Genomic DNA, 27,398 nt, shown 5'->3' with positions numbered 1-27,398 from the left:
CTTCATGGTTTGGGATATCTTTCCCCAGGAACAATATTATGAGCAAGAATGAGGTTCCCATGCCAGACCATGGAGCCAGTTGAGAGGAATCTACGTCTACTGTGGTTCACACAGTTCCAACAGGAGCATGACCCCTACGGATCGTTCCATGAGAAACATACTGGGCATCCCAACCGCTAATACTGAATTTCTCTAGCTGAGGGGCAGCTTCTGTGGCTCCAAGGTGGCAAAAGCTGAGCGGCAGGGGCAAAGGATAGAGTTCTGGGAACAGGGCACACCGGCGGGGGGCCAGGAGGAAAAGGAAGCGTTTTCTTTTCCCTACAAGTGAGGGCTTCCCAGGCTTGAAGAACTTTACAGTCAGTGCATCTGTAACCTGCATTACTATGAGGCAATTGAGAAATGCAGGGGCTAGGCAACTTGCCCCAAGTGACACCTAGTGTGAACCTTGGTGCTTCACCACGTTAGCCTCCAGCGCGGGGACACTCGGTCCTGCTTGCACCGGCCTCCACGGTTTCCCAGTGTGGCTGACCTGGCAGGTGAGAGGGCTCAGTACTGGTTCTGGCCTCCCACCGTGCTCAGGGGCTGGCAAGCTAAAAACAGCACTTCCCAGATTCTCCTGGAGCTGGGCTCCGGACATCTGGAGGTCAACTTGGTTTTGCAAAGAAGTACTCCAATAAGGTTAGAAGGGTGGGAAGTAAGGAGAAGGCTGCCTTCCAGCACCTACTGAGCATTTCTGTAGCTGAGTCCCACGTGGCTTCCTGGGGACCAAGAGATGGCTGTGGAGGTGGTGGGACTGCAGTCCTTCTACGCTCTAGCTGCGCTACCACAATCTGGGCTTAACACTCTGCCTTTCTATGGAGAGTCTCCTTGGAAGCCCCGCCTGGAGCCTGCTGCTCAGCCCTTAAGGACTCAGCTGAGCACCTAAGTACCCGGAGCAAGTCCCTGTCTGTTTATAATACCTGGAGTGGTGTAGTTCCTGCCTTGAGCCCCAACTGATAATCCTATCCTCTCTTCTCTCCCTTCCCCTTCCCTGTTCTACTGGGGAAGAACACCGGCAGGCAGTGGAGGGCAGACAGGGGGGCTCTCCAGCAAGTTCTTGCATCAATTTGCTCATTCACCCAACATTTACTGCCTTCCTATTTTGCTCTAGGGCCTGGATCAGACACCTCCTCTTCCCACTCTCCATCCCCTTCAGCGACTCTTACTAAGTAGGACGAGGCACGAGGACACAGAACAAGTTGGGGAGCGGGAAGACGTTTGCGGTTTCGTGCTTGCTGGTCCCCCTCCCCAGAAGATCCACCTCCTCTCCTTGTCTGGCTGGCAGGTTCCCAAACACTGAGCAGATACCAGCTCTTTCCAGAGCCAGGATCCGCACCCAGGCAGCTGGCTCCAGAGCCCGTGTGCTCACCACCAGGGAGGAGGAGGGGTAGGGTGCGGAAGACAAAAGAAGGGAGGTGACGTGGCCCAGGTAAGGAGACAGTCATATGTAACACGAATATATAAGCCAGGAGGCTCACTTATTAACCTGCAGGCCACACAGCTGCGGCAGCCAGGGCCTCTGCATTTCCTCTGGAGGGACTAATGATCACCGGGCTATGCGCGGCACACTTACCTTGGCAAATAGGGAAGGAGTAGAAACCCAGGCGGCAGGCATCACACCGAGGGCCCTCGACCCCAGGGCGGCAGAGGCACCTTCCATAGGCATCGCATATTTCAGGGAGAACTCCTTCCAAGTTACAGTCACACCCTGCAAGGAGAAGAGACTCTCAGAGGGGCCTCCAGACTCTGTTCCTTTTGCAGTTTCTGCCTTTCCTCAGGTTTCTGTCACGGAAACTTAGACTGTGACTTATCTGTGGCTTACAGACATTCTTGACCTAGAACACTACATAGTCGAGGGAAAAACAACAAATATTAAGAAAAGGTCAGAGATGCCGTTAAGAAATATGTAGGGTGGGCACTCGTTTGCAAAGCAGCTAACTCTTTTAACATCTATCCCTGGGTGGCTCGGTCAGTTGAGTGTCCGACTCTTGATTTCCGCTCGGGTCATGATCCCAGGGTCATGAGGTCAAACCCTGCATCAGGCTCTGTGCTAAGCATGGAGCCTGCTTGGGATTCTCTCTCTCTCCCTCAACCCCTCTCCCCTGCTTGCACTCTCTCTCCCTCTCTCTCTAAAACAAAAGAAAACAAAACAAAAAACCTACCTACTCCTGTGGAAATACTTTGTTTTTTCCCAAATCTTAGCCTTGTACAGTAAAACCTCAAGTTAATAGACTCCTACCTAATGACAATCTTGAATCAAACATATTTCTACCTTCCATTTTTTACAAGAAAAGAAATGAACATAAATCCAGCCCTACTATGTGCCAGCCATGGTTCTGGGGGCTACAGGTGGGTTGTCTCGCTTAATCCTCCAGGACCAAGGCCTTCCCAGCAGTCAGGCTGCTTCCATTCCCTCAAACATGTGCTCTCCCACCTCAGGGCCTTTGCTCTGGCTGTTCCCTCTGCCTGTAATGCCCCTCTCCGGTTCTTTCTCGTCCTCTCCTAGGAGGGTCTCCCCCAACCAACCCGCACAAGCCCTCCCCTTCCCCACCCCCCGGCTCTTCTCTCCCGTTGCTGTTGGTTCTTTCACAACACTTTAATTACCGAAATCACTGAATGGCCTCATGACTTGTGCTTTGACCCATAGAAGGAAGTGAAAGTGCTCTGATGTGATTTCTGAGCCCAGGTCACGACAGGTTTTGCGGTTTCCATTCTCACCCTCCAGGAACCCTGAGACCAGCATGTGAGTCCGCAGGGAAGGGAAAGCTTTACTGTCGGTTACGGTCTTGGCATTGAAACCAAGCACTGAAATTCAGTAAGAAACTGGACTTTACCACTGGCATCGAGGCCCAAAGAAATCTTATTTATAACCATCTGTGAACAGAAAGAAAGCATCTGGTACCTATGCATTTTTTAAACTGTTTCTGGGGGCACCTGGGTGGCTCAGTTGGTTAAGCGTCCAACTTCGGCTCAGGTCATGATCTCGCAGTCTGTGAGTTCAAGCCCCAAGTCAGGCTCTGTGCTGACAGCTCAGAGTCTGGAGCCTGCTCTGGATTCTGTCTCCCTTTCTCAATGCCCCTCCCCTGCTCACACTCTGTCTCTGTCTCTCTCAAAAATGAATAATCATTTTGGGGCGCCTGGGTGGCTCAGTCGGTTAAGCGACCGACTTCGGCTCAGGTCATGATCTCTCGGTCCATGAGTTCGAGCCCTGCATCAGGCTCTGTGCTGACAGCTCAGAGCCTGGAGCCTGTTTCAGATTCTGTGTCTCCCTCTCTCTGGCCCTTCCCGGTTCATGCTCTGTCTCTCTCTGTCTCAAAAATAAATAAACGTTGAAAAAAAATTGTTTTTAATAAATAAATAAACATTTAAAAAAATTAAAAAAAAAAGTTTCTGAAAATCACTTTTCAACATTTCCTCTTCCTTACCTAGCAAACAGTCCCACACAGAGTCAGAAACCATGAGGGCCCCCTCACGTCTGCCTGACCCTCACCTCCCCACACCTCCCCACTGGGTCGTAATGATTATACCTCAGGAAAGTCCCTGGAATCTTCCTCTGCTTCCAGAATTCCAGAGTCTTCATCCAGGGCTTCACCCTTGTTTGCCTAGATTATTTATAGAGCCTCCTAACCAGGCTGTCTGCTTCCCATCTTGCTCCCTTCCAATCCATTCTCCAAGCTGGTATCAAGAGAGATCTTTCTAAAACGCCAACCTTCTCACCTCGTATCATTTTCCAGTTTAAATCCCCCAAGGGTGACACAACACCTTCAGGACACAACCCAAAGTCTTTGACGTGTGTGACACAGTAACCCCTTCAAAATCTGCCAGGCTGCCAGCACCCTAAGCAGCACCTTTGCACAAACTAGAAAAAGTGTCCCTTGTCAAGATGCTTTCCTGACCCTTGCCATACAATGGCCACCATAAATACACAAATCTTCGATATCCTCCATGGATATGGCTCCCCTTCCCCCCTTCAACCTGCACATCTGAGCCTGGCTGCCCATCCTGGTCTTTCCCTAATCCTCTCCACCTCCCGAACTTCTTCCCCCTTCCCCTGATCCAGCCCCAGGAACCTACCAGCCATCCCCTCTCGTATCCCCATGGCTTCTCTCAGCTGTCCCTCTGCCTGGCTAACTCCTTCATGCTCCAAGACCCCGCTCTTTCTCCTGCTCTGGGGAGTCCTCCCACAGCCTCTACGCTCCTCCTTCCTGCCTGCCTCCCTTCCTCTCTTCATTCCGTAAGGATGCCCCCCATCCTGCATGCTTCCATAGCTTTGTGTTCTCACGCAGCCATAGTGTTAAGTCCTGCTGCTGTAACTGTTCACCTGCCTGTGTTTTCACAGGACTGGGAGCTGCCAGGGAGTGGGGACTGTGAGGCAGTCAGCTGCCTGGGCAGTGCCTAGTACAGGGCGGGTACATTCATTCTGAATGAAGAATACACTAAATAGTCTCTCGAACACCTTCAGTTCTTTTTAGTAAATACGATTCCTTGAATTCTATTTTACTGGCATCCATACAGAGCCTCCAAACTGAGATATCAGAATTTGCCTGTCCATCCTGAAGCCTTAGCTGACGGGTCTCCATGACAACAGTGACTCCCCACCCTGCCAAGCGGATGAAATGCCCGGGCCGGGGAAGGACGGCCAGGAAAGCATGCCCCAGCGGCAGCTTCCCCGACCCGAGCTCCCACCGTTAGCGCGTCCTCCAGCCCCAGCCACACCGACCTCAAAGATCTGGCAAAGGCATCTTGCTAATTATAAAGTGACTGCAAGAATCAAACCCTTTCTATGATATTTGTCAAGAAACCGGCTGGGCACTCATGTCTTCAGGCCACATGGACAGCTTTCCATAACCATCCCCAGCTTGCCTCAATCTCCTAGGTAAAGTAAAGTAAGCACCTAGAGTCTTCCTGCAGCTGTTTTTCCGCTGGTCCCTGCTCTTTGAACTTGGAGGCATAAAAGCATACGTGTGCCTGCAGGCTAGTGTCCCTCTAGAGTGTATGTTTCGCATACGCTGTCGTTTTCAAATGGAGCCCTTGAAGATGTGTCGAAGATACACTGATTTCCTAGAAATAAATCTTGAGTGGATATAAATGATCACTTGGCCCCAGAAAACCCTGATAATATCCAAGGTCATGAAATATAATGAAAAAAAAAAAAAAACCCTGCAAACATTCTGATCTGCAAAACTGTTCTGTCCTTTGGCTTCAAGTCATTGTGTCTGGAACTGAGCGTATGGATTTCCTAGAAAAGTGGTTCTCAATCTTTGCTGCACTTTGGAATCTCCCGGGAAAATACAATTACCTGGCAGTGGAATCCTAAACCCAGAATTCTGATATAATGCCACGACCTGTAATCTATGGCCCAAGAACCAAACCCATCCCTGTTTTAGTAAATAAAAGTTTTACTGGGACACAGCCAAGATCTCACATTTACATGTTGACTATGGTCACTTCCCCGGTACAACAACAGAGTTGACTTTTTGCAGCTTCACCTACAAATCTAAAAACATTTACCATCTGACCCTTTGCAGGCAAGTTTGCCAACCATTAAGCGGGATTTTTAGTAAAGTAGTGGTTCTTAACAAGAGACATATGTCAGAATCATCTGGAAAACCTCTTCAAAAGATAAGCCTGGACTTCATCCTGGAAAAGGCAGATTAAGATCTGGAGTGCTACAGAACTTCCACTTTGTAAAAGCAAGGGATTCTAAAACACAGCCCTGTTTCAGAACCACTGTATTAGAAAACATGAAAACATCAATGAACCTTCATGAATTCAAACTCTCCGGGGTGCTCGGGTGCTCGATATTATCCAGTGTTCTGCATCTTCTGGCAGCTGACATGTTTGAGCTTCTAATGTTCACTGCTGAGTCAGGCCCCAAAGTGGGTGTTTTTATTTTTATTCTTATTCAATGTTTCTTCCCTTCTTTCTTTCTTCCTTCCTCCCTCCCTCCCTCCCTTCCCTCCGTTTGAGAGAGAATTCCAAGCAGTCTCTGCACTGTCAGCAAAGAGCCCGACATGGGGCTCCATCTCATGAATGAAGAGATCATGACCTGAGCCGAAACTAAGAGTCAGACGTTTAACTGAATGAGCCCTCAACTGGGTGTTTTTAAAATGCAATAATCAAAGGGACACCTGGGTGGTGCAGTTAGTTAAGCATCCAACTTTAGCTGAGGTCATGATCTCGCAGTCTATGAGTTCAAGCCCTGCATTGGGCTCTGTGCTGACAACTCAGAGCCTGGAGTCTGCTTCAGATTCTGTGTCTCCCTCTCTCCCTGCCCCTCCCCAGCACCCCCCTCTCTTTCTCTCTCTCTCTCTCAAAAATAAATAAGTAAACATTAAAAAAATAAAATAAAATGCAATAATCAAAGACCAAATTGAAGTAATATCTCTGTATTTAAATTCCCAGATAGATCTCACTGCATTCACTGAACCTTCTTTTCCTTGAGGCTGTATTCTAAGGCTTCCCTCATATTTTCTAACAGATGTCTGAACAGTCCTTCAAATTCAATTAAATTTCTTTTCCTGAAGTTACCAGCAGTCTAGTGGGGGAGAAAAAGAAATTGACTAACAAAGGAATTACTGGAAACAGATGGTAAATGGGAGATCTAAAACATTTTTGCGGAAGAAAACCCAAGATGTGTGGTGTAATCAAGGCTCAAAAGCAGAGTTCCATTCTAGTCAATGAACAGACATTAAGGAAACGTTTGCAGACAGCCACTGTGGACAGGATACCGCCCGCTGTGGGCAGGGTAGATACTGTGGGAGTTAGAACCATAGCTGCTGTCCTCAAGCGACCAAGTGTCTGGTGAAGGCTTTGGACAATACCCCGCATAACAATGCACAGCCCAGTGGTTTGCTCAGAGGAGCTGGGTACGTGTAGGGCAGAAGGAGGAAGGAAAACAGGAAGGTAAACAGGATCACATTACCTGGCCTCAGGTCAGCCAGCCCCCTGTGCTGCCCCCAAATCCTAGGACATTCCCCACGCCCACTCTCTCCCCCACATTCTGAGATGACTCTTAACACACCTTCCGTCTCTTCAACCCCAAAGCTTCCTCCCCAACCTCACCTTCTGCCCCTGACCTTGATTCTTACTCCATAGAGGAAAAAGAAGGAACGGCCAGAACATAGCATCCCTAAGTTCCCACCACTGTATCCACCTCCCCACGCCCCCCCCCCTCCAGCCTTGCACGTCACCTTGTCTTCTGCAGCCTTTCCCGCCTTCAACAAATGGCACCTCTTCCTCCTGTTTGCCCCATCCAGAAGCCTTGGAATCACCCCAGCGGCCTCACTTTCTCTCATATCCCACCTCTAAGCCAGCAATCCCCTGGGGAGTCCTGGTGTCTCTATCTTCAGATTATAGCCACACTCTGTCCACTTCCTGTCACCACCACTGACACGTCCTCGTTCTGAGCCACCACCATCTCTCCCTCATAGATGATCACAGTAGCCTTCCAGGACGTCTCCCTGCTTCCTCTTTTCTCCTCCTACAACTGGTTTTCAACACCAGTCGCCGTGGAGTTCCTTATACAATGCCATTTGTCTATGCAAACTGTCCATGGCTCCTCTCTGAGAACAGAAGGTAAAGTCTTTGCAGTGGGTGACAAGGGCCTGCCATCTGGCCCCCAACACTTCCCTTCCTTACCTCTCTTGCTGTGCTCACTCCGCTTTGACACCCTGCTCTCCCTTTGGTTCCATGAACACCCCCTCCCCCCATGTTCCTGCCCCAAGGACTTTGCATTGGCTCTTTCCTGGGTCTGGATGCTTGTCCCCAGGTACCTGCAGAGCTCACCGCTCACCCCCTAAGGTCCTTGCTTATCTCTTCAATAAGGTCCCTCCTCGACAACCCTATTTAAATCTGCAAACCTCACATTCCCTCACTTCTCTCCCAGACTTACGTTCTGCACAGCACTCATGGCCAAGGCTACCGCCAGCACATCCCTTGAGCCGCTATAGTGTTGCAGAAATGGAAATCTGCCATAGAGAGCTTTCCAGAGACCATCTTCTTGTCTGGTCACAAGTGCCCCTTCTCTGCCCACCCGCACCCTGGACCCAGCGGAAGGAGAGGCACATGTGCTCACATCCACCTGGCATTACCTCCACCCCAGTGAGATGAGCATGTGACCGTCAGGCTGCTACTGGCACCCTGGGGGGTGAGAAGCAAACTCAGTGGATGATGGGAACATGATCCAGAAGGGGCACAGTCACGGGCCGTGAACATGTGGTGTGCCTTTCTGAGTGTGTATGCCCCCGCGTGTGCCATTATGGGTTTACATAGGAAACTGCCCACAGCTCCAGAATCAAACCTCAAGACCTAGAATATTCCTCATATGGGTTAGTTTATGCCTACCATGTGAAAGCCCCCCCCCACCCCGCCTTAAAAATAGCACCTTTGTGCAGCACACAACCTTGCATATGATACTCTAACACAGAGAGATTTTATTTATTCAGTGGCTTATATATTATTTTTGTTATTGTAGGAGTCCCTCCACTGGAATATAAGCTATAGGAGAGCTGGGAATCTTTCCCTATTCTCTTCACTGATAAGTTTCCAGCACACGCAATGTGCTGAACACATAATAGGTGATCATAAAATACTTGCGGAATGAGTGATTAGGTAGGTGCAGCACCCACACCCTCTTGGCACTCACCTCTCCACCCCAAAGGCTGCTTCCTGCACACCTCTGCCACTCTCTGCCCAGGGGTACCCCCTCTGGCTGAAGGAGCCCCTTGGCCTTCCAGCATACCAAGCCGGAAGTACCAGAGCCAATGCCCCCAAAGCAACCTTCCATTGATGGCAAGTCACTGAAGGTATCCCTTCAGCTGGGATAATGCTGAGCAAGTTCTGTGCTGTCGCCTAGAGTCGCCTAAGGGAATGGAGCTCCAGGTGGTACCGGCGGACCTTGCTTGCTAAGGGCTCCCTTCACTCCGACTCACCCTCTTACTGACGTCTCCTGGGATCATATCCCCAATCATTTGCTTGTGCTTCAATCTTTTCTCGGCATCTGTGCACGTGGAACCCAACTAAGACAGTAGGCAACAGACCGCCACTGGAAGTTTTGGGCAAGCAAGTGATCTACATTTCAAGCTCTGTTTAGTTTCCTTAATCAGGTAGCATCATGCAAAAGACAGACTAAAACAGAGAATGATGGGTGGTGAGGAACTGAAATAGGACAGCCCCACAAGGCACCCACCATGCTCCAGTAAGGACCATTAGAGCTCGGGCACAGTAGTTAGTGGGCACAGGAAGTAGAAAAATAATATGGAGCATAACATTTCCATTGAAGTTAAAGCAAAAGAGAAGGTACTTGCCTTTCATATCTCCAGCTACTGAATCTTCCGGACTTGGGGTAGAAATAGGGAATGTGGGAATTCCTAGAAAAGTTGTTTTTAAAAAAAGACCGGGAAAGATTAAGGAGATAGTAAAGTAAAACATTAAGTTGCACAAACTAGAAGGAAGCCCTTCAAACTTACTGCAAAGTAGCATGTGGAGCCTAATTTAGAGAAAGGCAATACCACTTGCCATATTGAAAATAATAACAACTGAAACCAGACTGGTCAGACGTTCTGATTTGTATATTAAATGAACTTAAATGGATATTTTGTGCTCACAATAGCTATGTCTCAGTCTGAGCAAGGATGAGCTTGGTTTCTCTAGCATCTTTATTGGTTTTTTAATGTAAAATTGAAAATAGGTTTGTTTTTTTTTTCAAGTTTTTCCCCCTAAAATTTGACTTATGCCACAAAATTGTTTCAGGGTTTTGTTTTGTTTTGTTTTTTGGTCACTAAAAAGGCAACTACAATTTCTGCTCAGCCTGTATCTAATAAATACAGATTCTAAACTGACTAAACCTCAATTCAGTGCTACTATGTTTGGGCTTAAAAATTTGTTCCTCAAAAAAAAAAAAATTGCTTTCAGGCAGCCTGGGTGACTCAGTCAGTTAAGCAGCCGACCTCAGCTCAGGTCATGATTTCACATCTCATGGGTTCGAGCCCCACATCAGGCTCTGTGCTGACAGCTGAGAGCCTGGAGCCTGCTTCAGATTCTGTGTCCTCCTCTCTCTCTCTGCCCCTCCTCTGTTTGTGCTCTTTCTCTCTCAAAGGGCTCTCATCCTCCAAATTAGGATACTCAATAGTAGGAGGGGATGCTAGGTTCAGAATTCCCCTGGGACAGCAGGTGTGAGCCAGGACATATAGTCACCCCATTCACATGTGCCCTGCCCCCATGTCCCCACAACTCGGTCCGCTTTTCCTGCCACACAGAGCTGGGAAAGCAAGAACCAATGCAGTAATGGCAGGGGGGGGCGGGGGGGGGGGGGATTGAGACAGTGTTTCTTTGTCCTAACAGGACAGTGCAGTGTTTACACTTTTGCAGAACAAACAGAACCATGGCTCTTGTAACAATTTGCAGAGTTGGTTTCAGACTCTCCTGCTTCATGTTCTATAGTGTTTCTACAAGATACATACTTTTTCTCTCTGAGATGCTGAGATACTCAGATCACTGCAGTGGGGAGGGGTGGAGCCCATGATAACTTGGCCTATCACAGAGTGGAGGAAAGGGGAAACATATCCCCCTGCCACCCAAAACAATGCGTATGCAAATGAACTCTGGTACCCTTGACATTTCTTCCAGGTTTTTTTTCAACAAAAATCACACGCATGGATCACTGTTAAATTGAAATTGCCAATATTTGACTTCTCTGACCTACTGGGATGATAATACTATGGTACAACCTAACGTAATCACCAGACATAAACAAATGACTATAAAATGTACTCATATAAACTTTATGTTTTGAACTTTTGGCAACACTTCCATGTAAACACAGCATACCTGGCCCCATTTCCGTGGTGAGCCCCCCACCGCCTGCCGTGCTCTCGGGAATTAATGCACCAGGCCCAGCTATGTGCCAAGAAAGGAGGCCTCTCCTTCTGCAGCCGCTACTTACTGAAGCAAAATGGGAAATTATAGTACCCAACCGCACATTCCTCACAGTTGTCTCCACGGAAATTCGGTTTGCACTTGCAGCGGCCTGAGCCCGGCTCACAGTCATCTGCGTGTTCGGGGTTACAGCTGCAAGCTACGAGAAACATCAGGGTTCAGAGATCAGTCCTCCCCTTCACTGCACTTAATATGGTAGCTATGTCCCCAGGACTTCTCAGGCGATGTTTAATGCTCTACTATCGGTCCACGGTTACTCTTGAAAGGGCACAGCCTGTTTTCTACTTCATACCCCGTCAATAGTTTGCAATGATCAAACCCCAGGGGCCCCCAGAGAACTCAGATAGGCTTCTGAGTTCTCCGGAATATAGTTTATTACACTGAGCACTGCCCAGCTCACTGCAGAAGAAGAAAGGTCTGCACAGATTACAATCAGAGGGGGCTGGGTGGACGTGTGCTGTAGCCCCTGGTAGGTCTGTTGGACACAGCCCCTCCTGGCCACGAGCCAACTGTGAATGTCCAGGGTGGTCATCATTACGCAGGTGTGATGCAGTCACAAGTGTGGGATGCCTGGACATCGACATCTCATATGTGGACAGCACAACAAGACTGTACCCATAACCCGAATGTTAGATTCCAGTGATAGGACTCACTAAAGGCAGTTTTGCAACCAACACGACTACTAGGTTTGCATTCCAGACAGACATACTTGGGCTATAAGAGGCTTGGTAGCTCCTCACTTGGGACCTTTCCTTGACCTGGAAAGTCCTGACCTTAGACAGCAAAAATACTGTCATAACCCAGCTAAGTACATGTCCCGTGAGGAACTGGGAAACTAGGGAGGCCATGGGCATCAAGCATCCCCCACCCTGGCTTCTCCTGGTGTCCTCTGCTTAACTCGCTTAAGACGTACGTGTCCTGTGGATTCTTTACCTTAGCCTATAATATCTCTGCGAGACCACTTCAGTGATAAAGAAAGAGGCTGGAACAGTGATGGAGATTGCTCTGAGATTCCAGAGCACGTACGTCTGCATTCATGGTGTCCTGGTCTCCTTTGCTAAAGCCTGTTCTTCGTGGGCACAAGAAAAGGGATGAACAGACTTCGTGGGACAATGTGGGAGAGGGAGGGAAGACAGGAGCACTCTTTTAACAAGGACGAATGCCCAACAGAGGGTCAAATCGGAGTCCACACATTCTTTGGACTTGGATGCCCTCAAATGTTAGTGATACGAAGAATGAATCTGGGGGTACAGTGGGCACAGCGGCCAACTTCAGGCCTGGAACTGCTTTCCAACTGTGACAGCCACCAAACATAAAACAGACATGTTTTATGGAGGGCAAACATGGAGGGCAAAGTCCAGTCTGACCTGTGTCTGACAGTTCCCCAGGGAAAACCCAGGGCATCTATCTGTATCACGGATGTGAAAAGGCACAGAGGCACCAGACAGATAGGACCTGTATCCTGGAGCTACTAGTTAGCGGGTTTTGCCACCTGGGCTCAAATATTTAACTACTCAGAGCCTTCGGTTTCTCCAGCTCTAAAAATGAAAACAATAATACAATGTGAGTTGGTTGCATCAGACATTTGTGGAAGTATTTCACAACCCCTTGCATATAATGAGTGCTCAATAAATCATAGCTATTTTAGATACGATGACTATTATTAGATCCTTGAAATTATGACTATGTTGTCTTGATGCTAATTCAGACAAAAATTTGAAACTATTGGAGCTCGCAGAAACATGAGGAAAATGGAGGAACATTGGTTACAGGGCTAGTAACGTGACGAGCCCAACACTTTGTGTCTTCCTAGGTGCTTCTGATGGCATTTCATTCTATCTTAGGGAATACGCAGGCATACCTCGTTTTATTGTGCTTTTCTTTATTGTGCTTCGCAGATACTGTGTTTTTGTTTTTGAATGTTTTGAAAACATTCAACCCGCTGTATTGCAATAGTCGCTTTACTGCAATAATCACTTTCTCATGGTGGTCTAGACTCGAACCCGCAATATCTCCAAGGTATGCCTGTATTATCAGTCCCATTTATATATAAGAAATCTGAGGCTCAGGGAGATTATGTAGCCAGCTGAGGTCACACAGCTAGAAGGAGTAGAATCAACAATGTGAAAAAAGAGGGAGGGAAGGGAGCTACTAGCCCATCAGAGTTTAGCCCGGTGACCACGCCAAAGTGGTACAGTACCGACACTCTAAGACACACCGAGTCGAAATGAAACTTACGGATGCAGCCATGCGGGGCATCAACTGGAACGCCGTAAGGGCGGTAATAACCCTTAGCACAGATTTCGCAGTTCACACCAGCTGTATTATGCTAGAAAGAAACAAAAGAAACTTAGAAGGAAGAGTACCAGAAAAGTCCTTACTTTGTGCTGTTCATCCAATGAAATCATGGTCATGTACAGTTGCAATTTTGGAGCCAAAAATATAAGTGTTCATCTTGGCCTTGAGTCTCTAAGATTTGCCACAGGGCACTGGCTGACAGGTGGGTCTGGATTTTTTTTTCCCCATTGGAAGAAGAAATACAGGTAAGTTCCATGAACTAGACAGCCCAGGTTTTCCCCTCTGGCACAGAATTTGCTCAGTGAAACACCTGACATTTCAGTGAGAAAAACTCAAGAGCACTCTTCTTCCTCGCTCAATCAGAAGAACTAACCACCCTTAGGTTTATCCCAAGGACTAAAGAAAGGGTCAGGTGCGTATCTTTATCTTTCCCAACTTCGGAAGAAACAACGCATAGAGATTCTCTTCTCTCGACATCCCAATTTTATCTGTACTTTAGTCATGACATCCTGTTCCAAACATTTCTGTTATGCGAATGGAAAATGTAGGTGCAAGTCTCCTACACAGAGCCCATTTTAAAATACAATAGTAGGCGGATTTTTACATGTCATGGTTAATCCCTGTTATTGTCACAAATCAAGTTGCCCAACATGTATCACCAGTTTCCAAGAACTATACAGCACAGACCAACTCAATGTCTTGATCTCTAATTTGGAAACAATCAGAAGGACAGTGTTATTTCACTAATGAAAAGGGACGTAATAGGAAGTTAAAAGGAAAAAAAAACAATATAACACGCTTTGACCCAAAAGAAGTCTGCGTAAAATCAGAGCGGAGAACAAAGACCCTTTTCTGAATCCTCTTTCCCATTTTAGATGGTTTTATTAATTACAGATTTTTATTTACTACCACTCCTTGCCCTGTGGGCTAAAATCTGAATTCACTTTAACACTGAGGTCTAAAACCACACTGGCCACTTCTCTGACTTCACATTTACATGCATAAACATTTAGGCAAATATGAAACAGCTGCAGTCCACCTCCCTTTAATCAAATGCCGATTAACCTTCTCAACTCTGCTGCTTGCACTGTGACTTATAATAGACAGGATGTGAGGTTAATCTGGTTCCCCATTTTTTTCCCATTGAAGAAGGAAAATTTCTCTGAAGTGGGCAGCCCCACCTCTCCCTTCTACCACAAATTTCGGTTAATAAAGCACCTGCCACGGGTGCCATATTTTTAAAATTTATTTTTTAATGTTTATTTATTTTTGAGAGAGACAGAGCATAAGCGGTGGAGGGGCAGAGAGAGAGGGAGACACAGAATCAGCAGCAGGCTCCAGGCTCTGACATATAAGCACAGAGCCCGATGCAGAGCTCAAACTCACAAACCGCGAGATCGTGACCTGAGCCGAAGTTGGACGCTCAACCGACTGAGCCACCCAGGCATCCCACGGGTGCCATATTTTTAAGACACCTGCCACGGGTGCCATTATTTTTAGGACACAAAGAACAGCAACAAATGACCAAAAGAGAGCCACAAATCCCCCGCAGATGGAAAGATGCCTGTAGTTTACCTCCAAATCTCGGGTGTCCTCTAGGACCCTCACCTTCCCGAGAGCAATGACACACCACTTTACCCACGAACGCTATGGCCACGGTTGGACCAAGGCCAGTGGTGGTTCTGTAATTTCTATATAGGAGGTGCTGGGGAAGCTGCCTCACTGGGAAGAATGGGTGCCTGAATTTGCATTTGCCTGACACGTAACACAAGATGAGAAAACCTCAAGCTAAAGAGTGAGGTGGGTGCCAATGAGATCTATGCAGGAGATAAGCCTACCTCTACCCCACTGACCCCTTCCTTTGGCTTTCTGCGGAACACTCACCTACAAACCCCCAGGCTCTGATAACTGACAATAATCTAAATCCTCTAAACATAACTCTTCTAAGACACTTCAATCTTCAAGAAAACCCCATCTCTCCTCTCAATTCCTCAACCACATCTACAACACTGTTGCTGGCTTCCATTTCGGTGAACCTCAAGCACATGGAGACACTTAGTCTACTCACTGGCCACACTTCTGGGAAGTCTCTGAAGGGATTTTCCTGCCAAAGGCCAACATGATCTGGCCTCTGTTACTTCTCTGACCTGTCTGTTCCGGCTTGCTCCCCTCCAGCCACATGGGTGTCTCGCTCCCTCTCAGGGCTGCTGCCCTGCCATCCCCTCTGCCTGGAATACCCTCCCCCAAACAGATGCCTGCCTCATTCTCCGGCTTCTTCCAGGTCTTTACCCCAATGCCACATCCTAGGGAAATGGCCACCCTAATTTAAACTTCACACACCCCAAACCAATCCTTAAAATAGTAAACCCCAGAAGTAAAAATAAAATCAATAACATATGAGAATATGGCCATCTCTGCAAATGCTTGCCCTGCAGGATAATAATCTGGCTGTCCTACATGCTGGCTGATTGGCCATCTGAACGTCCCCAGGCCCAGCTCAGAGCTTATGGCAGATAGTTCTCATTCTGTCATTACCGGAACTACACAGAATGGGAGACAGCCAGGTTGGCTAGTGCCATGGACTGAATGCTGGTGTCCCTTCCAAAATGCATATGCTGAAGCCTCATCTCCAGTATGATGGTATTTGAAGATGAAGCCTTCGAGAGGTAATTAGATTGTGAGGGTGGAGCCCTGATGATGGGAATAGTGCCCTTATAAGAGAGATGATCTCTCTCCACTACGTGAGGACACAACGAGAAGGCAGCCATTTGCAAACCGGAAAGTAGGCTCTCACCAAATATTGGATCTTCCAGCACCTTGATCTTGGACTTCCCAGTCTCCAGAAATAACTCTTTACTGTTTAAAAAGTATGTACCTGTTCTGTGGTACATTTATTATAGCAGCCTGAGCTAAGACAGCTTGGTTTCTGACAGGCACACCTTGCTGTAGGGTATGTGTATTCTACCAGGAAATTCCAACTTTATCTTAAAGCATCGCCTTGCAGCTCACCAAGCCAACTGACCCTGCTATGGCAGCAACCCCCCACTCCCCTTCCTTGTCAAGACTCCCTATGTCCCCCTGTATGTGGCATAGGCCAGGTTACATTTTTTTGCCAAATGAAGAGCAAACTGTCCCAACATCATTTATGTAACACCCCTGTTTCCTTTCAATTAAAAATGCCAATATTACTATAAACCAAATCTAAACATCTACATGACTGTGCTTCTAGATTCTCTATCAGAGAATGTTTTGCTATCTTCTAAGACAAATTTCCCCCATAATTATTCATCTCTTCTAAACTAAGTGTCTATCCTCCTATAGTCTTTTATTGATAAGAACTTTAGAATCAGTCTGTCAATCTTCATTAAAAAAACTCCTAGGAATTCTTTTTTTTTTTTTTTTTTTTACTTTATTTATGTATTTTGAGAGAGAGGGGAATGAGAAGCAGACGGGCAGAGAGAGAATCCCAAGAAGGCTCAGTACTGTTAGCGCAGAGCCCGATGTGGGTCTCGAACTCATGAACCACGAGATCATGACCTGAGCAGAAACCAAGAGTCAGACACTTAACCGAATGAATCATTCAGGCACCCCAAAAATCTTCTAGAAATTCCGATGGCTACTGCATTGAATTTACAGGTTGGTTTTGAGTAAATGGTATTTTTATATATTGAGTCTGGAAACACATCATGTCTCTCCATATAGTCGTCTTTTATAAACTCCGAATAAGGTTTTATAGGTTTGGACACAGCCCCACAGTTAATTCTTTTATTTGTTGTTTCTTGGAGTACCTCCAAATCATTCCATCCATCATAGCTATGTTCTCCTGCATGGATATGTTTCCAGTTTCTATCTTTCTGGAATCACTTTCTGAAATCCCTGGTCTGTTAATGACACTTTTTCTTATTTTTCATGCTATTGTGGATTCCAGAAGGAGAGGATATGTTGCTTGTTTGCGATCTTTTCTATCATATTGTGGAACTTGTTGCAGGATGAAATGTAGCCATATGTGCTCTATTTCTTGATCCCATGTCTTAGCTTTGTGTGGTGCATGTATGTGGAGGAGACAAGCAGTTTGGAAACAGCGCAACCAACCCATCAAGGACAACAGCTAGGGCGCAAGCTGGAGACTTACATCACAAGTCATGTCTCCACAAAGAAGCTGAAGACTCTGATTTAGCTAATGGAGATAAAGTATCTTCAAGCATCCTCTCAAACAACATGGGTAATCTTCAATCTTAATAAGAACATCAGCATTTCATCAAAGGAAAGAAATCAAGGAGTCAACGGCCCAAATGTTGTGTTCCTTGCTTCTTTCATTGCTCTTTCCCCCTAACATTTTATTATAAAAATTTCAAATTTTACAGTGAATATCTGTACATGCTCTATGTAGAGTTTATCATTAACATTTTACTCCACTTGTTGTATCACATATTTATCCATATACTCACTTCTGTATCCACTAATCCGATTTTTTATGCATTTCAAAATAAACTGCAGATATCAGTTACTGTCCCCTACATCTTTAACATGCATATAATTAACTGCAGTTCAACGTTTATTTAGTTTTTTTTTTCTTTTGGTGTAAAATTTACATGCAAGTGCAAAACTCTTAACTGTACATTCACTGAGTTATGATGAATGAATACATCTGTGAAACCCAAGTCCCTATCTAGATATAGGACACCACCATCACCTCAAAAAGTCCCTCACACCCCTTTCCACTCAACTGTCCCATCACCACCTCCCCAGAGTCAACCATGGTTCTGATTTTTCCCACTCCTGATTAGTTTTCCCTGTTCCAGAATTTCATTTAAATGACCCTGGAACTTTATGTATTCTTTTTTGTAAGTCTTCTTTCACTTGTGTTAAGTGTTAAAGTTCTTCCATTTTGTTGCATGAATCAATAGTTTGTTGCTCACTATTGGTCACTGGTATTCCAGTGTATAAATATGGCAGTCTGTTCATCCATCTTACTGTTAATAGACACCTAGGCTATTTCCAGGGTGAGGCTATTGTGCATACACCTGCCATGCAAAAACTGCTTGTAAACATGTTTCCATTTGTGAGTCATGGCGCAGGTGTGTGTTTAGTTTTATTTTTAAAAACTGCCAGGCATTTTCCCATAGTGGTTGTATCATTTTTTACTCACGTCAACGATGAGTGAGAGGTAGGACTACTCCACACCCTCGCCAAAACTGATGGTCAGTCATTGTCATTTTAATTTGCATTTCTCAGACGACAAATGATATTAAGCCCTTTATTGTACACATATCGGCCATTTGCATGTCTACTTTTGTGAAGTGGCTATCCAAATCCAAAAATATTTTATTGAGTTTTCTTTTTATTATTGAGCTGTGGGTGTTCTTTATATATCCTGAATACCAACCATTTGTCATTTTTAGGTTTTGTGAATATTTTCTCCCATCTGTGGCTAGCCTATTTGTTTTCTAAATAGTGTGTCTTGTGAGTGAAGTTTTAAATTTTTGATGAAGTCTAATTTGTCAATTTTTCATGGTCATTGCTTTCTGTGACCTAAAAAAACTCTGCTCGTGTTCTGAATCACAAAGATAGTCCTCTATACTTTTCTCTAAACCACTGAAGTTTCCACTTTAGTCAGATCCGTATTGATTTAGCTTTTATGTATGATTTGAGGTAGTGATCAAGGTTTATTTTTTCCCATATAAATATTCAGTTATTCCAGAACCATTTGTAGAAAGGAATTTCTCCCCCACCCCCCATCCCCACACTGGATTGCTTTGGTATTTTCATCAAAAACCAAATGTCCATATTAGAGTGGTTCTGTTTCTATACCCCCTATTCTGTTACACTGATCTACTAACCTATTCTTATGTTGATATCACACTGTTGTGATTATTGTAACTTTACCTTTAGTCATTAAGTAAGATAATGCAACTCCTCTAACATTATTCTCCTTCTTCACAACGGCTCTTTATATTCTAGGTCATTTATGTAACCATATAAACTTTAGAATCCGTTTGTCTGGGGTGCCTGGATGGCTCAGTCAGTTAAGCATCAGACTTTTGATTTCAGCTCAGCTCATGATCTCACGGTTTGCTTGGGATTCTCTCTCTTTCTCTCAATCTCCCTCTGCCCCTCCCCCACTCTCTCTTGCTTGCTCTGTCTCAAAAATAAGTAAATAAACATTTAAAGAAAACCTAGAATCTGCTTGTCAATTTCTACCAAAAAAAAAAAAAAAACCTGCATTCAAGCTGTAGATCAATTTAGGGAGATTGAGGTCTTAAAATGGTAGATTTTATGTTATATATTTTTTATCACAATAAAAAATTTAAGTCAATTATGCTAAGTATGTAACTTAAACAAGGCATTTCAGGTTTAAGTTGGAAAAAATTGCAATGAATGTAAACAAATTTCAATAATTTCATATGCAAAAGAAAAATGCTTTCACAGAACCACTATGAAAAAAAGGACCACACTGATGTTTTCTAGAACAGCAATATATAAAACAGAATATCTCTAAAAGACGAAAGAAGAACAAAGTATTTTAAAGGACACTGAAGGACACATTTTAAAGACACATTAATCCTTCATCTGGAGAAAGGATTCTACCTACACATCCCAGTGCAATGCTTCTGCGACTTTAATGAGCAAAACCATCACCTGAGGGTCTTATAGAACATAGTCTTAAAAAGATCCTGGGATGTATGAAACCTGTGATTTGTAAGAAACTTATGACTTCTATTTTACTTATATTAATTAACAGCAATAACAAATGGTATAACATGTGTGGAGTGGGAGAAAGATGATGGTGGGTCTTTCTAAGGACTTGGGGCCCCGGATCCATAAAAATGGGCATCTCATGAAAACAGCACCCCTTTAACAGTAACATTAACAAAACATCACTCGAAAAGCACACAGGACAGAGTGACAATATGGACCAAATTCACGAACACTGTACCTTCCTGTACCACACATTCCTCTTGGCTAATTTCTAGTGAACCCAACTGTCCTGCAGAAGGGATGAAAAATCAGTGTTTCTTATTAAGTGTCAACGGCAGACTCCATTAACTGATCACGATGTACTTCCTCACTGAGTCTAGATTCAGAAACTGTCTGAAAACAAGACTTGGGATCAGCGCCGAAGCTGACACCTCTTTGCCCTCCCATCTCAGACTCTTTCTACCACAAGATGGAGAGCATCCATGATGACAGTCGGGGATTCTCCTCTCTATTCAGGCAAAGATCTAAATGAAAAACCTAATCAGGAGAATCTGGGCAAACATGTCTCAGTCCATTTTCCCTACAATCCTTGAATGACATCCAGCTAACAAGGACTTTTGTAGACAAAAGTAATGTCTATGGAAAATACTAACGAATGCTCCTTTCCTACAGTAACATATCCACGTTGACCTAAATGGTGACTCACCTGACAATTAATGCAGACCCCTCCACCTGCATAGATGCCTTGGATATTCAAGCTTCCCCGTTGCCTCTCGACATCAGGATCATAGTAACAGTCGATGGCGTGACCATGGCAGTTGCATGCTGAAAAAGCCATTCTCGGTTAATATTCCACCATTACTGTGAGACACTTAGTAAATTCCCCTAGATAGGATTACCACTCATTAAGCCACAAGTAAGTCTATTCTGGAACACGAGACTCTCGGTGGGAAATTTTAGGGATTTTTATACAAAGACTAATCTGTAACAATATGCAATGAACAGTTTCTTTCATCTGATATTGAGTGGGAGTGGCTTCTCTTAAAAAAAATAAAATAAAATGTATAATTACAACAAATGGAGATAAACCAAAATACCAATTAAGCGTCAGGCACAATGAGAATGTTACTTCTACCGCTATTACTACTACTAACAAGAACAATTGAGCTCTCGGTACACTGTGAAAAGTGTTTTATGTGCGATATCTCACTTAATTTACACAACAACTCTCAAAGGTAGGTACTATTATCCCCCCCCCCCCAGCCCAAATGGGGAAGCTGAGGCTTAGAAAAGTTAAAGGGTGTCGCCAGTAAGTGGCAGAATCCTGACCTTTATTTGACTCCAAAAACTACTCTCTCAGCCAACACTCTAAGTGTGCCATCTCGGCACTGTTTATAGCAGCAATAAACTGGAAATAATCTTAATGTCTAATTGTAAGGAAATGGTAAGCAAACAACAGCATATTTGCTTGGCCATCAGTTCTATGAAGGCAGAGACAGCTCAGGTTTTGTTTGCAACAGAGCATAGTCCCTGGCACATGGTGAATACTCAACAAACAGTTGTTGGATGCACTTGAATCCACAGAATGGCAATATACGTGCCATCCAAAAGGATGTCAAAGAGTTTTTAATAATATGGGGAAATATCTATAAGCATCAAGTGAAAAAGAGCAGGATATAAAATTGTAGAAATAATTATATAAATAATCTAATTTAATAATAAGACTAAAGTCTGTATGAACAAAACACTAAAATATATAACAAAGTATTAGAGTGGTTCTCTTTGGGGGCGCCTGGGTGGCACAGTTAGTTAAACGTCAGAGTTCAGCTCAGGTCATGATCTCGCGGTTCATGAGTTCAAACCCCGCGTGGGGCTCTGTGCTGACAGCTCAGAGCCTGGAGCCTGCTTTGGATTCTGTGTCTCCCTCTCTCTCTGCCCCTCCCCTGCTCACGCTCTGTCTCTGTCTCTCTCTCTCTCTCTCTCTCAAAAATGAATAAACGTTAGAAAATTAAAAAAAATAAGAGTGGCTCTCTTTGGGTAGCAAAATTATTGGCGATTCTATTTTTTAAAATAATAGTCCAAGTTATCTACAAGTAATGTATAATACTTCTAAAATTAGAAAATAGAATTTAAAACCAATTTAGGGTTTGCCAAGATGAAAAAGATCTAACATGAGTAAAATTCTTACTCTCTTCTAGAGAGACCATATATTCATTACATCCCACATAGATCAAATTTTCCAGGTCTTTCTAGCAATTTGTATATTTTAATCAAGTTCCCAGATAAATCTATTATGGAAGAAAATTGAGTTAGAATTTCAAGTTACCCTGTTTGTAGCAGGCTGAGTACCTTCTTATTTTCATTTCTTCAGTGGTGCCATGATTTAAAAAAAATTCAGGGCATTCATATTTACTACATTAGTTACTTCTCATGAATTATGTTTGTTTTAAAATACACTAATTCAAATGGAATTTAGAAAGCATCTAATGAATGGATCTTAAGAGGTCTGATTTCTAAATGCGGTTTTTTGTCATTTGTAATCACTTTGGCAAGTTTACACAGCTTAAAAATTAACGACGGGAAATTTTTAAATTTTCCAATGTGCTGGAGTTAAGCATGCCATTCATTCACTGAAGGATTCCACTCATCCAGAAAACCAACCAGACTGCTCACGTTGGAGTTCACGTGATAACATTCATTCAGTCAAAATATCCTACACCAGTACTCAAAAGCACAGGGAGAAACAATTCCTGATCATTATCGTTCCCTCTTTCTGATCCCATTATCCAGGGGTGAGGAATGGGGAAGGCACTGGGAGGGAACCTGTTAGCTAAGACTCTAAATGAGAAGGACCAACCCAGTAACACCCTGGCCCTGGACAGAGATGCACCTGGCGTCCAGCTTGGGCAGCATCAACACTTTGCAACAATGTTAGAACCTCTCCAAGCACTCTTGGAACTCCTCCATAAAAATCCTTTTGAGCGTTTGCTAGCCACAGAGATCACACCACTCTTCTCTCGTAACAGTTAAACATTTAGCCAAAAAAAAAAAATAAGGTACAGATGCTTTCTTTCCCCCCTACTTCAACAAACCTGGATCCAAATACCTTTTGATCATTGAAAACCATCAAATCCATCTTTAAATGCTAAAAATATACAGGAAAAAAAAAATAGGCCACAGTCTCCAAAGCCAATAAATAAAACTTACAAAAATGTTTTCAGCCACTGATATAAATACATGGCTTCCTAAGATGGGTTTAAGAGAGAATTTTTAGTTGGATGTCTTTGGGCTTGTTAAAAAAGGTGTTTTATGGTTGTTGTTGTTGTTTTTGACTTTATATTACATCATAATTAAAAGCAGCCATTTTCATCTTTTTTCCTTCCTTCTCTGGTCCCCTTCACCCTGCACCTGCCTCAATCCTACTGCAGTATCCACCGCTCCCTGCTTCCTGCTCTCAGTATAGACACCAATCTCACCACCTTCTCCTAACCCCTGTCTCAGAGTAGTTAGGATTCCTATCTAGTATTGCATCCTAAGAAATGGTAAGGGTTTATAATTTAATAGTGGCTACATCATATTTTAGAATGCTAAAAGAGAGGCCGGCATTAAGTGAATGCTTAATGCATATTAGCAATTATTACTGCTTTATTTTTGTTCTCATGTTCCTATCTGAATTTGGAATGGGACACTTTTACCTCCAGTCTGGGAGTCATTACCACAGACCTGAGTCCCTAAGCCTGACATGACCCCACCCTCTTCATAAGCTCAGGGAGTGGGGGGATGGGGTGGAGGAGGATACTTAGCATCAGTCCTCACGGAGAAATGGGGGGGAAAGCGTGGGCGGGGCCTTGCTTCCTGGTGCCCCTCCCCCAGCGCTCACCTTCGCACTCATTGCTCTGCTCCCACGTGGCGGGTCGCCAGCGCCTCTGATTGTACCCGGCACAACAGCGATCACACGTCTTCCCACAGGTGTGGTGCTGGCATTCACACCGAAACCTGGGCATGCGGCGAAGCACATCTCAGTTATTCAAACGTTCTGATTAGGATCAGTTGTTCCTGTGTGAACACCCGACCTTCATCGTGGTTACCCAAGGTACCATTCACAGGATAATTAGGAGAACAATGGACTTGCATGTATCACTTCAAATCCCCCTCTCACCCTGCTTATCATCTCTATCTTATAGATGGTGACACTGAGATACGGAGATACCGAAACACTTGCAAAGGTCAAGTGATGGTAAATGGAGAGCCAGACTTCAAACCTAAGTTCGTCTGACTCCCACATTCCAGGCTCGCTCTTCTGTACCACCTTAGGTAGCAGGCAATGAATGCAGGAGCAAGCAAGTGCTGAGTGTACTGGAACGTGTTGAGTATCACTTCTTCACAAAGATCCGGAGCAGCCCTGCGAGAAAGGTCTGCTCAGGTTTCTTGCTCTCAACCTGGGGTCATGCACGGAGATTCACCAAATCCAAGAGCCAGTTTCTAATAAGATCTCAGAAAACCCTGCTCCAAGAGGTGCCCAGCTCCAACAAACACCTCCCTGCAGGGCCAAAAAACTGAGATTACTCAGCAAGGCAGAGGGGTAACAATCTAAAAATCTACATTCAAAGGATCAAACATTAGCCTTAAAATGTTTCCAAGTTAAAATGAAAACGTTGCCATGGCTTTCCAGAACTCCAGGCTCTGTGTTCTCAGTCATCTGTGCTTTTTGAAAAGAGGATTCAAACAGTCCTCACTGGGCCTGTGGGGATTCATTCTCTCAACTCTTCTGAGGGAAGGGAGGGGAGAGCATATATTCAGTTACACTCCGAAAAGAAGGTTATCATCCTTCTCCCAGCCCGGCTGCCTGTGAAAGCAAATGGACACAGATTTCACTGACCGCACTTGCATCAGTGCTGGAATCCAATTGGCCTTTTAGTAGACAATTTCACCTCACTGCCAAAGTATTTGCTTAAGCTGAACTGAAAGAATTTAAGGGAAGATTGCTTGAAGAACGTATATTCCAAATACTCTCATTGGAAGATAAACATTTTTTTCTACTCTCGCAGAAGGAGAAAAAAAGAATGGGTACTAATCCGAATCATATTTGTACCCACAAAAAATTGCTTCTTCTGATTCTTTCTCAGCCTAGGCTGATGGCTGATATAGAAAACTCATCCCTGCATCTGATAGAAGGATGTTATTGAAAATGTTGACCAGAGAATTCTCTTCATGACGATCACCCCACCCCCCTCCCAGAGAAATGTCTTATCTGATTCTAGTGTCAACATTCTTCTCCTAAACAACTGATCACTTTTTAGGTTATCATCGTAGTGAAATAAGAAATTAGGCAGGTTTCCCCTTTTGAGTTGGCTGCTAGGAAGCTCAGAATTAAATTGGTGATCCACCCGCATTTCCATATACCAAGGTCAGCATGGTATACACGCTTAATTCAAGCCTTCTTCTGTCTTTTCATGGGTTCTACTTGATTAGCAACTAACTTTGCTGGTTGTCCAGACCTTTGCTCCCTCCATTACATCATTACATCCCCTTAAATAGGTTGTAATATTTTTTCCTACCCATGGATGTGGATTTCCTCAGCATTTACATGGATAACCTGTCGGGCAGAAGCAAACCAGCAGGCAGGGGGAGGCTAGGCTGTTGTGCTGGTGTAACGTGAGGCAAGGGGAGACAGGTTCTCTACTCACCTTGATTTCTTACTCTGCGCCACCCAGTACGGAACCCCTCCACGTCTGCCAAGGTCAACACGCTTGGCAGCACTTCCAGGCAGGAAGCTCAGACTTTCTTCGATGACTTCAACTCCTCTCCCACATGGAGGGAGGCCATTTTGTCTGAGGCCCCAGGACATTAGACCGACCTCTTTTCTCCCCTCTCTCTCCAACTCGGGACTTCTCTGACTTCTAGTGTCTCAGGGCCATACCCTCCAGGAGGCTACATGTGCCAATGGATTAATCATTAATAAACAAGTGCTTGCTAGTTAAAGGCTGGTGAGTTGATGGATTCACGTTGTTGTGTCATCCCCGAAGGAGGGCTGATGACATTAGGGGTTGCTGCTGGTCAGGAACAGGGCTCCCTACCACCCAAGATGGTAGCTGGCACCTGTCCCTGAACATGAAGCCTGATGTTGTACAAACCTCAATCTGATTAAAACTAAAACGTCTCTGGTAAATGCTGCTCATGGGGAATTGTAGATTCTAAACAAAACATTGAGAGAAAATTATTCCTATATCTAGCATCCAATCATTTCCAGCCACAAAAGCATCCCTCTTGTATTGATAACATGAGTGTATCCAGTTGCTGAACACTTAATAGTTAATATCCATGCATCTTATTGTATGTAAAATAGGTCTCAATTAAAAACAAAATGGGTGCACCCATGTTCATAGCAGCATCCTTCACTATAACCAAAAGGTGGAAGTCACCTAAATGTCCATCAACAGATGAATGAATGGACAAGCTAAATATGGTATATACACAATGAAATATTATTCATCCTTTAAAAGGAAGGAAATTCGGACACATGTTACAACATGAATGAACCTTGAGGACATTACACTAAGTGAAAGAAACCAGTTGCAAAAAGACAAATAATGTGTGATTGCACGTATATGAAGTACCTAGAGTCATCAAGTTCATAAACACAGAAAAGGGAATGGGGGTTGCCAGGGGCTAGGGGAGGAAGGAACCAGGAACTGTTGTTTAATAGGTATAGGGCTTCGGTTTTGCAAGATAAAGTGAGTTCTGGAGATTGTCTGCACCGTTAAGACAGTAAATGTTATATTCTGTGTGTTTTACCACAATGAAAAGAAAAGAACAAAAACAAGGATTTAAAAACGTACATCCCCTGATCTCATTAGACCAGGGATGACAAACAAGTTTAATTTCTCTTGCTAACTCTAATCAATTTTTCACGGATGCCTGGGGCACCACCTGGGTATGGGGGCCCGCATCCCAGAGCATCCAAAGAGCACTGTGATCGATTAGCCATGTCTGCCACGGGCTGGTTGGGGCACGTGGAAGCAAGTACAGGGCCAGAGGAGGGGAGAAATACACACACCATTTATTTGTTGACAGTGAAACATTCCTATGGAGGGCAAGGACTTAGAAATATTTAATGAGACGCAAACATCTCCTGAAACAATGAGACATTCACAACAAGGCTAAAAAAAAATGTGTACAATGTACTTACAGTTTTTCAGGATTGTTTGCATTGCACTCTTCTGCATGGCCATTGCAAACACACCGCCCACCAATGCTGATGTCCTTTATGCTGTAATAATACTATATAACAGAAGACAGCAGCGACCGTTTTACTAAGCAGCAACAAACTTTCCTCATCTGTAACTCACACCTGTATTGACCTTCTTCCCTTTCATCCTGTATTCTTGAGCCTACCTTAACTCAAAAGGGAGCAGCATTTGGAT

At 44.6% G+C, this 27,398-nt stretch overlaps 1 protein-coding gene across 3 annotated transcripts in view; it reads right to left on the bottom strand.

Moving 5' to 3' along the window:
* LAMA3 (laminin subunit alpha 3) overlaps positions 1-27,398 on the bottom strand; it is a 274,895-nt gene that overhangs the window by 168,541 nt on the left and 78,956 nt on the right. For all 3 annotated transcript variants that reach the window (XM_045458939.1, XM_045458940.1, XM_045458941.1), the window contains 7 exons: positions 27,164-27,255; positions 23,855-23,970; positions 20,681-20,799; positions 13,216-13,306; positions 10,985-11,116; positions 9,348-9,410; positions 1,613-1,747 (listed from right to left, as the gene is read on the bottom strand). In XM_045458939.1, the coding sequence (XP_045314895.1) occupies positions 1,613-1,747; positions 9,348-9,410; positions 10,985-11,116; positions 13,216-13,306; positions 20,681-20,799; positions 23,855-23,970; positions 27,164-27,255 (748 nt within the window). The remainder of the gene's footprint in view (positions 1-1,612; positions 1,748-9,347; positions 9,411-10,984; positions 11,117-13,215; positions 13,307-20,680; positions 20,800-23,854; positions 23,971-27,163; positions 27,256-27,398) is intronic.

Source organism: Leopardus geoffroyi, chromosome D3 (assembly GCF_018350155.1).
Source record: "Leopardus geoffroyi isolate Oge1 chromosome D3, O.geoffroyi_Oge1_pat1.0, whole genome shotgun sequence".
NCBI classification, from domain to species: Eukaryota; Metazoa; Chordata; class Mammalia; order Carnivora; family Felidae; genus Leopardus; species Leopardus geoffroyi.
Note: the sequence above shows the minus strand (reverse complement) of the source record. Positions and strands in the feature narration are given on the sequence as shown.